We start from the raw sequence: 10,741 nt of genomic DNA, 5'->3' as shown, positions 1-10,741 counted from the left end.
ATTAGTTTCCTAATGTATTTGTTAGTTTCCTAGATTCTCTAGTTTTCCANATTCTCGTAGGATTTCTACTTCTCCAGATTTTCAGATTTCTAGTTTTAAGTTTCCTATTTTATTTGGGTTAGGATTTCTATTTANGCAATGGATTTTTATCCTATTATGTCTAGGTTTTAGTTTTGCTATAAATAACCCCATTGTAGTTCTTTAAAATTCAGATTTGGATATTGAATAAACNTTCTCTTAAAACTACGTGATTTCTGTCCTTCCTTCTCAATTCTCTGATTTCGGTCCTTTCTTTCGTCCCTTCGATCTATATTTTCATCTCCTCGACCTCTGATATTCTTCTTCTTCTACTGTTCTGCCCTTTCTTTAATCTTTTCGATCCATATTTTCGTTTCCCCGATCTCTTATATTCTTCTATGTTCTGTAGTTTGAGTGCTTAATCTAATACCTACGAGCTGTACTACACAATCGGACACCCATAAACAGACAATCCTGTTATATTAATATTCCCCAAAAGAAAAAGAGAGCCCTCATAATTAGTACTTGCCCAATAAATTAACACACTTCTAGACAATCCTTGTTTTTCTTTTTAAGTGTTCTAAAACGTGGGTTGAGCTAAAAAATAATGCAACTTGTTTGTGCTCGCAGCCCCATTTGAAGTCAAAGGTCCCTTCAACAGATAGATAGAAATTAAGGCGTCCCTCCAACCATAAAATTCCAGTAACAAATTAGATCTCCCATCTTCATTCTTTTATCAGTTAGCAAACCAGCAAGGAAAGTTATGGCTTTTGGAAAAGAGGACCTTGATTTGGTGTTGGTCCCAACTGGATTGCTGATCATGTTTGTCTATCACATCTTCCTTCTTTACAGATATCTTCATCTCCCTCACACCACAGTCATTGGCTTTGAGAACAATGACAAAAGAGCTTGGGTTGAAAGAATTATGCAGGTAACTGGAATCTCTTCTTCCTCTCTCTCTCTTTTTTAAATGATAGCTTAAATTCTGTAACAAACTTTAGCCCAAGACAGCTTAAATTGATCTCTTCTGCCTACCTTCAATTGCAGGTTGATAAAAGAGACATCGGCACAGCCCTCAATGTGATTTCATCCAACATATCAGCAGCAACTTTTTTGTGTTCCATCTCCTTAACTCTCAGTTCTCTCATTGGAGCTTGGCTTGGAAGTAGTTCCAGCAATGAAGTCTTTACGAGCGAATTAATCTACGGCAACGTCAGCCCCTCAATCCTTACCATCAAGTACATAACCCTCTTAACTTGTTTTCTTCTGGCCTTTGCATGCTTTGTTCAATCAGCAAGGCACTTTGTTCATGCAAACTATCTGATAAGCACACCAGACAGTAATATTCCGGCTTGGTACGTGGAGCTGGCAGTTATAAGAGGAGGTGATTTCTGGTCACTTGGGCTTAGAGCACTCTATTTTGCTCTGACTCTGCTTCTGTGGTTTTTTGGTCCAATACCAATGTTTCTGTCCTCCATCGTTTTGGTCATACTCCTCCATTACATGGACAAAAACACCAGACCTTTGCATGACCACCAGCTTCCGGGAAGGCAGCTGGTTAAAAATGTTGGTCAGAGAATCACAGAGGTGGCTGTTAACATTCATCAGCACACAGAAACAGTTGAAACTGCTGTCTAATTATTAATTTGTTGGATTGGAAGCACCAAATTTTTTATATGTAAAATTGTAAATGGAATTACGTATGCATTTAATTTGGAGTTGTTGGATGGTAGGTAGAGCAGAGAAATGTAATTTGATTGAGAAAACGAATGTAATAAGAGTTTCAAAAGCTATAAATTAGAAGATTAACTTCATTTTTTTCAGTCTATGGTCCAAAATTTGGTTTCTAAATTGAATTTTATATTGAATGGATAGTACTAGAAGATGTCTACAATCTATGAACTAACAGTTGGAATTTCACCTAACCTGAATCGTGGTTGAATATTCTATCTACAGAGAAAATAAGCTGTAGCTTTCTATATTATTTTTTAAGGCAATAGGATTGACATAATTGGTTGATTGAGTTGACCAAATAGAATTATTTTTTCAGAATTGTAAAGCAAACACATGCGTGTGTGTAACTTGTTTTATAAAACATCCTGCCAAACCGCCCGTATAAACGAACATTGACTGGCAGTTGTACAAGTACACCTCAAGTTTTTCAATTCCAGGACTTCCTGTAACCTTGAGATTAAACCCAAAAAGAAAAGCAGACAAAGGCTATGTTGCAGAGGACATAAAAAAACTGGAAGTTAATGCATTTATGATCAATGAAATTTGATCCAATTCTACAAACTTGAAGCTCAAGAAATTAATAATGCACTTTCATTTACAGCCACAGCTGAGGCAGGCCATTTTTGATTATTATCTGACCTTTTGAAGTCTTGGCAAGATAAGATCACAACGGTTGTGACAGACGAAACGAACATGGGCACAGGTCCAAAAAACCATAGCAGAAAATTAAGAGCAAAGTATAGTGCTCTAAGCCCCAGTGACCAAAATTCACTTCCCTTTTCAACCGCTCTCTTAGCTTTTCTCACATCAGCTTTAGAAGTAGCTCCTGGAGTGCTTAGCAGGTAATTTGAATGGACAAGGTGCCTGGCTGATTGAACAAAGCATGAAAAAGCCAGGAGAAAACAGGTCAAGAGGCAAATGTACTTGATAGAAATAATGGATGGGCTTGTGTTGCCATATATTATTTCTCTTGGGAAGAAATTGTTGGTGGATTTTGCCATCCAAGCTCCAATGAGAGAACAAAGAGTTAAAGAGATTGTTGCCAAGTAAATAGTTGCAGTTGTATTGGTGGAAATCACAGTGACAGCTGTAGCACTATCTTGGCCCTGTAGCCACCAACACGGTAAGAAAATTGAGATCAACAAGTTTGTTTGATCAGGAACTTGAAGAAAAAAAATAGATATGGAACTTTACCTGAAGAATTTTTCCAACCCAAGTTTTTTTGTCCTTGTTTTCATAGCCCATGGCTGTGGAGAGAGGATGTTTGAGGTACTTATAGAGGAGGAAGAGGTGGTAAATTAGCATGATCAATAGCCCACTTGGCACCAACACCATATCCAGATACTCCTCCTGAAAGTTCTTAAAATCCATAGCTTCCTATCTCTTGGTGCTGCAGAGGACAATGCAGTAAGGAGGTCTTGTTCTGTTTATAATGGAGCTCTCCTGTCCTGCCCATGATTCTTGGGATTGTTTTCGGATTTGTTTAAAGAGCGTATGCTTTGACTTGCTGCAAATTTGAACTTGCTTTCAATTTCCAATTCATATGCAGCCAGTTGACAGTGAAAGCTGTTGCCAAAAATGAAAGCAACTGGTAATCTTTAAGCTAAAACTAGACTCCCATATGTTGAATATTCTCTGTGGGTTCCTTTATTCCATTAAACTAGAGACACGAACAGGAGGCATAGAGCATTCCCGCCTGGCATTCATGAATGAAGCTAGGCTGCAATACTATATTTTGCAGTTTTTATATTATCTTTTATTGCAACCAACAATTTAGAATGGTAATCAAATATGTGGAAAAGATAAAGAAACTATAAAATCAGTTTTGTTTAATTAATTGGCCTTATGACTACCATCTCCTTGCATGAATTATTATTAATTAGTTTAGCTCAAAATATGACCACTTCCCAAAGGCATCAACTGGCTCCAACACAAAGTCAAGCTTAGGTTTAAACAAATCCAACTGCAATGGACTTGCTCCTTTATAAAATCCCTGCAACTCCATTGCCATTTTGAGCAGCAGCAGCAAGAGACCATAGGAGACCATGGATTTTCTTCATGAGTACCTTGATGTGGTGTTGGTTCCAAGTGGGCTGCTAATCATGTTATTCTACCACCTCTTCCTTCTTTACACATACAGAAAATACCCTAAATACACATCCATGGGATATGAAATCAATGACAAAAAAGTTTGGGTTGAGAAAATTTTGAAGGTCAGTCAAGTACCATATTTTCTTTAATTGCCCAATTTTGTTGATCCCAATTCAATTTAATCTATTTTGCTGATACTGTTGTTGTGAGCTCGCTGCAGGGTGATAATGATGATATAGTCAGAAAGAATGTCAGCAGAGGCCTTGGTGTGATTGCCTCCAACACAAGTGCAACTATGTACTTAGCCGCAATCTCCTTGACTCTCTGCTCTCTCATTGGAACTTGGATGGCAAACTCCACAGACAACTTCTTCCCAAAAGAAATGATATATGGCAACACAAGCCCATCAATTATTTCTATCAAGTACATATGCCTATTGTCAAGCTTTCTCTTTGCTTTCTCATTCTTTGTTCAATCAACCAGGCACTTTGTCCATTCAAACTACCTACTAAGCACTCCAGATCTATCAGATTTGGAAAAACAGGACAGAGAGAAAAAAGTGGAGAATGCAGTTCAAAGGGGAAGTGAGTTTTGGTCACTTGGGCTCAGAGCACTGTATTTTGCTCTCAACTTTCTGCTATGGTTTTTTGGGCCCATACCCATGTTTGTTTCCTCCATGATCATGGTGCTCATCCTTTGTTGCCATGACTTGAGGTCAGACACCAAAAAAGACTTGAAGTCAACGTCAAACAATCAAAAGGATGGGTGAGAGAATCTCTGTCAGCACTGGCTATATTTTTGAAGTGTATAATTGATTTCTTGAGCAACAAGTTTGCAGAATTGAGTCAAATTGATGAATGCAATTATATATGTCTGGTTATTTATTTTCTCTTCAACAAAAGCTGGGTTGCAACCCTGCAGAAAACCCAGACATGAGTTTGTGTAGTTTTTTTTGCTAAATCTTTCTTAATAATCAACCTCAAATTACATGAAGTCATCATGATGTTGAAAGTTTTGTCTTCGTTAAGTCTCCTACCCAATAACGCTACGGGCACCAACTTGTTTACCAACTTTTGAATACCAACACATGTGGCATATGACATGGCAACCTATGTCATCTGCCACCTCATTTATTTTAATTACATAATTTGTTATATAAATAAAAGAATTTCACACCGAAAAAAGAAAAAAGAAAAAAGAAAAAAGAAATTCTTTTATTTATATAATAAATTATGTAATTAAAATAAATGAGGTGGCAGATGACATAGGTTGCCATGCCATGTGCCACATGTGTTGGTATCCAAAAGTTGGTAAACAAGTTGGTGCCCGTAGCGTTACTCGTCTCCTACCTCATGTTGACTTAATGGCAGTACAGCTCAAATTATAAAACTATAGGTGCTGATCAGAGCTGGATTTAAACAACCTAAGAAATTTTGTTTAGTGATGTTGGGTTGCTCTCTACTAATAATCAAATATTTTCTCGCTACTATTTTTTATATTTTTGACCGAAGACCTAAATGGAACTAATGGACGCACATGGTTGTAAGGAGGAACTCCTCCTCAACTTTAAGGAGACAAGCCATTTATTTGTACTGTTTTATGATTTGGGCTCATAGGGCTGGGCCTGCGAAAATGTTCGTATTTCTTGCATATATATATATATATATATATATGGGGTTTTGAAATATAGTAGTTGGACTGGACTTTTGGATTTAGGCACCGTTTAAAGCCCGTCTACAGTTATGGGCAAATTCCACCATATCAACGAGATTTCGAGCCAAACCGAAGCTAGATATTCCAATGCATTGTGAATCACAACTCGATTTTCTTCCGTCAATCAAATGGTATCAAATTTCTATTCTAAAAATAAATTACATGAATTATAGAGCTTATAATTTAAGAGTAATTACCTTGCATTCGAAGTTCTGTATTCAAATCTCCTTCTCAATATCGCTTGCATCCGAAGTCATTGGAGTTATAACATTGTGACTATAGTACTTCACAATCCTTTTTTCTGTGGGAGAGATTTGTAATTTTTGGGTAGCAAAAATTTGCAGATGTTTTTATTTTTATTTTTTAAACATAAGGTGTGATTATAATATTAAAAGAAAAAAAGTAGAAATTGGATAGTTTGGTGTTTGCCAGTTATCCGTCTCATCCTGCGATTTATAGCTCTGGGTCGGCCTCTGACGCTTCAGCTCAGTTTTGGCCCATTCATGAATCCTGGCCGTACGATCAACACGACCTTTAACCTTATATAAGTAGCCGACAAGCCTCTGCACGGACAAAGACCGATCCAGTTCCTAAGTGGGTCCTATCCACCACACATCTCCCGCCACGTGTTCCACCGCATCTCGGGATATGATATATGAGTATGTACCCCGCAACGAAGAAGAAAAGCAAAGAGGGAGAAAATTTTCTGACCTGCGCTTATGGACTGTTGCAGCTGGCTGGTGGGAGGTAACTTATCCAAAAATGACGGGAATAGCCCTTCCTCAGCGACACGCGTACGGTGGGGAGGGAGACAGAGAAATAGAGAGAGAGAGTAAGCACAGAGGCGAGGTCGGGGCGCGTGCAGATGATTGACGTGACAAAAGTACGATGAAAGGCTGAGAGAGGCAGAGAGCGCAGAGGCAGCACCCGCGTAAAAGTCGAGGGGCATTCTGCAAAAGCGACGCCTTTAGTCATTTGGGGCCCCCCCTTTGATCTTGACCCTTTTATTACCCCCACGCGTCTTTTGTACGCGTGTAACTGTATAGTTTTTTGGCTTGCGGAGGCAGAGGAGATCACGCACGGGGATCGAGAGTGGGGGTCAAGTCCTTGGTAGAGATTCCTGTTTAGGTTTGGGTTTGGGCTTTGGGAGCGGAGGGGGACAATAGAGTGAAGAATGGTGCTTAGATAAGGAAGGGGTGGTGGCCCACTTGGTATGTATTTCTAATTTTCTAATGTGTTCACATGGTTGTGCACAAGTGGGGGACTCTAGGGTTTTTGTAGGTGGGGTTGTTTGTGTTTTGGTTTTATTGTATGCTCAAATTCATAGGTTTTAAGTGAAACTATGTGTAGATATGTGACAAAAGCACATTTTGATGTACGCATACATATTTTTAAATTTCTTATCTTACAACTTTTCTTCTTAGCCTTCTTTTCCCGACTTACATGGTTTTATTTCATTGGGTTTTATAATATAATTTGTTTTCTGATATAATGATGTAATGTGCATATCAACTGCCACATAAATTGAGAAATATATTTTCAAATTTGAGTTTGTTGATAGATGATGATAGAATGTAAAACAATGACCGAAAATGACAGAATTATTACCAAGGCCGAAAAATATACATTGCCATGAACGCAAATGATGGATAGCCATTATCAATCACTTAACTTTACAAATAAGACCCTTTCAAATGATGTGATTACCGACAAAATTGAGATGATAGCATATTGGGTCAACAAATTACGTGCAACACAATCGTCCTTAAAAATCTTGACTAACATGGTTACATGTCTTTTAGCATTTTTGTATGGACCGAGCTCGATGTTTTGTAGATTCCTTTCGGATTTTAACTTTTCCAAAATAAAGAATGAATCTTCTTAATTAAACCAAATGTTTGTTTTTCCTTTTCGATTTTTAATTGTAAAAACAGGTTACCAAACCAATAAAACTAGTCAATTTGAAATCATTTGAATTGGTAAAATTCATACTGATAGCAACACTAATCCCTACATCTACATTGACCACCTTTTTTCTAAAATTAGACCAAATCATAGACTGTGGAAAACAAAAATTAGCGAGAATATGATGATTAGGGTTGCGTCCACACTCTGCACTTGTAGGTGTAACTAGTGTGAAAAATTGCAAAACTTTACGCATTATGAAAAAATACCGTCCACTTTTTAATAAAGTCAAATATTTGTCGTTGGCTGGCAATGAGATTAACAAAGAAACCCAACAAATTAGAATGGCCTTGAGCCTTGAGTCTTGACATTTTTCACTTTTCTTCTAGCACTTATATGCATACAACTCTGTTTGTGTAGGCCCATGTTGCCGTTCTTCTTTCAGATAATTTCAGCCAAGGGTATCATATTTTCGTGTGAATCCAAGAGAACAACAGCTTGGATTGAAAGGGTACTTGGATTCAATTCATTCACATTCATGGGGCAATTATTAACTTACATAATTGGCACAGGAGCATTGCAAAATAATCATGTGTGATTGTCGGACTGTCACATGGTATTTTTTATAATGTGTGCTTTAATATGAGTGAGTGACACAATTAATGTTTTAGTAATAATAATTACTCGTACATTAACATGTGTGACTTGCACCACATGATGATATAACGATAACATAAAAAAGCAAAAACAGATTGATACATTTGTTGAATTCTAACATTATGCATGACTATACGTGAAAAGAAAGCTAAAGCATAAGCAATAATTGAGTTCATTTACGAATTTACCACCCACCAGCACAATGCACAATGCAGAAGCAACAAAACAGACCGACAGACAAAGGAGTTTAGTCAAAGGACGTCATTACAAACATTGTTTAAGGATTGGAATTTGATCACCATTTGCAGAGCACTATGATGTCAAAACAAATTGTCACTCCACTTTAAGAATTTTGTCTCTGTTATATTGTTAATCTGATTTTACCCTACATACAGACTCCGTGAGATTTCGCTGTCATGATTTCTTTATTTCGTCCGCTTTCTGTTTTTGTTTGCAAATAATCAATAATTTTGCTGGGTTTTTGAATCTGATTGATTGAAAAATGACAAACACTTGTTTGTTATGGCTCAACACTCGGAAAACCTCATACCGGTATTTACTTTATTTACATTTAAAATTACAAGAAAAATGAAAAATAAATAAAGGTGTATAAAAGGTGTTCAAAAATATAGCAATATACCTAAACTTGGTGAAAGAGAAAAAGATTTTGTTCATGGTTTTCCCAACTGGGTAACTTACCAACATGGCATTTGACCCGCAAAAAGAGAAACAAGAACACAGGAAGCCAGTGAAATCAAAACGTTGAGAAAAAGGTTTTTAAATAAAAGAATAAACAATAGTTATTAGTTAAGGAAGAAGATAGAAAAGAAATGAGAATGGATATGGGCACTTCAAAATTCAATGTTATGCTTTATTATTGAATATGAGGTGGCATTTGGTTCGGTTGATAAAGTCTTTGTACTGTGTGTAGCCTCATTATATTAGTGTTCGAGTCTCGCTACCAGCAGTCCTTGTTGGTGTGCAATTAGTAATTTTCTACATAAATTCATACTGATGGTAGCTGACAGTTGGGTGTCACGTATAAGTCTTTCCTGTTCGAAGTTGTGAGTCTGTCTTGATAATGGTTGTGAGAGCAGCCAATCTCTCTCTAAACTATTTTTCTCAAAACAAAAAAAAACAAAAAACAGAATATGGGGTGGCATGTCTATCAAAAGTAGGTGGGTGGCTAAATAAATAAAAAGAGGGTTAAGGTAATAATATCAAGAATCTAGGGGTCGAACGCAATAATTTAAGAATGAAAGGGGCAAAAAAGAAAAGAAAAGAAAGGTAGTGCGGTGGGTGGGACTGACAGAAAAGTTTAAAGTGAGGCAAAAGGGAAACAAATTATGATGCCAACCCACTCTCCTATAAAGGCAGCTGTAGTCACGTCTGTTTCATACCATCAACTTCAATACACAAAAAAAAAAAAAAACAGTCACACGCACCTGCCTTCCCCATACGAAAATTGGAGGTTGTTATGAATTTTTTTAATTTATTGGCTACATTTTATTTAACAATAAGATTGTGTATATGAAAGTTACTCATCTATGCAAATATAATTTTGTTATTTCACCTATTAATAATGATAGAATAAACATTTGTTCTAAATTTAATCACCAAACAATGTGGTAAACAAGATATTTTCATATTTTTTTTCAATCAAATACGTTACAGTATTTTATTAAATCAATTGAAAAAGTACATAGATAGCCATCTTGATTAGCAATATGATGGAAATGGGTAAAGTTTTCCCAGTGACCAAAGTCAGCTCTAGGGCTGAAACAATCTAGAAAGAATAGATTGCAAAGAACTTGTCTAAATCTACCGTTTAAGTTGTCCTAGTTCAAGTAAGTTACATCAAGGACAAAACCTGACCACTAATCAGCATAATTCTCCTAGAGAAACTAAACCTCCCAGCAAATTCAACAAAATTTTTGGGAAGTATAAGAGAAAATCATACAACTCATAGAGTTTTTGCACTTCAATAAAAACTACACCAAATCTAAGAAACCAAACAACACCGATTAAAGGAGCAGCAACACTTTTGTAACATCCCACATCAACCAACGGAGAATGGGTGATGTGCCTTGTATGTGCATGCCTATCTTCATCTAGCACGATGCCTTTTGGGAGCTCACTGACTTCGGAGTCATGGGAACTCCGAAGTTAAGCGAGTTTGGACTAGAGCAACTCCAGGATGGGTGACCCACTGGGAAGTGCTCGTGAGTTCCTATAAACAAAACCGTGAGGGCATTGGGGGGGCCAAAACGGATAATATCGTGCTACGGCGGAGTCAATCCGGGGTGTGACATAATGGTATCAGAGTCATTCTGCCGTATGATGTGAGTGTGCCGATGAAGACGTCGAGCCTCTAATGAGAGTGGATTGTAATATCCCATATCGACCAATAGAGAAGGAGTGATGTGACTTTACATCAATGATAATGGAAGATTCAAACCTGAATGTATAGGAAAGGGCTCATTTTCTTGGCCGATTGGCCTAACCCTGCCGTATCCTCTCAGAAAACATAAACACATAAAACGCTCTCGGAGGGCGCGTGGTACTTGGAAAGTTTCCTATTCAAGATAAAAGCGAAGACCGAGTCCTTACTCAATCGGGTATT

General features: G+C 37.3%; 2 protein-coding genes across 2 annotated transcripts; one reads left to right on the top strand and one right to left on the bottom strand.

The window, feature by feature from the left end:
* Window positions 1–17: 17 nt before the first annotated feature.
* LOC117625764 lies at window positions 18–1,846 on the top strand. Its single transcript, XM_034357311.1, has 2 exons — window positions 18–949; window positions 1,066–1,846. Exons 1-2 carry the CDS (start codon window positions 782–784, stop codon window positions 1,654–1,656), a joined length of 759 nt encoding a protein of 252 aa, XP_034213202.1. The 5' UTR covers window positions 18–781; the 3' UTR covers window positions 1,657–1,846.
* A 405-nt stretch (window positions 1,847–2,251) lies between these two features.
* Window positions 2,252–3,180, bottom strand: LOC117626005. The gene is made up of 2 exons (XM_034357616.1): window positions 2,947–3,180; window positions 2,252–2,858 (listed from the first exon to the last, which is right to left on the bottom strand). The coding sequence occupies exons 1-2, from the start codon at window positions 3,121–3,123 to the stop codon at window positions 2,322–2,324; spliced, it is 714 nt and encodes a 237-aa protein (XP_034213507.1). The 5' UTR covers window positions 3,124–3,180; the 3' UTR covers window positions 2,252–2,321.
* Between the last annotated feature and the right edge of the window lie 7,561 nt (window positions 3,181–10,741).

This window comes from Prunus dulcis, chromosome 4, assembly GCF_902201215.1.
Source record: "Prunus dulcis chromosome 4, ALMONDv2, whole genome shotgun sequence".
Lineage (NCBI taxonomy): Eukaryota > Viridiplantae > Streptophyta > Magnoliopsida > Rosales > Rosaceae > Prunus > Prunus dulcis.
This window is presented reverse-complemented; position numbering and strand designations above follow the sequence as displayed.

Coding starts and splice junctions, on each gene's coding strand:
- LOC117626005 (XM_034357616.1), bottom strand. CDS start 3,123: ATGGATTTTAAGAACTTTCAGGAGGAGTATCTGGATATGGTGTTGGTG. Junction 2,859..2,946: donor GGGTTGGAAAAATTCTTCAG/GTAAAGTTCCAT, acceptor TGGTGGCTACAG/GGCCAAGATAGTGCTACAGC.
- LOC117625764 (XM_034357311.1), top strand. CDS start 782: ATGGCTTTTGGAAAAGAGGACCTTGATTTGGTGTTGGTCCCAACTGGA. Junction 950..1,065: donor GGGTTGAAAGAATTATGCAG/GTAACTGGAATC, acceptor CTTCAATTGCAG/GTTGATAAAAGAGACATCGG.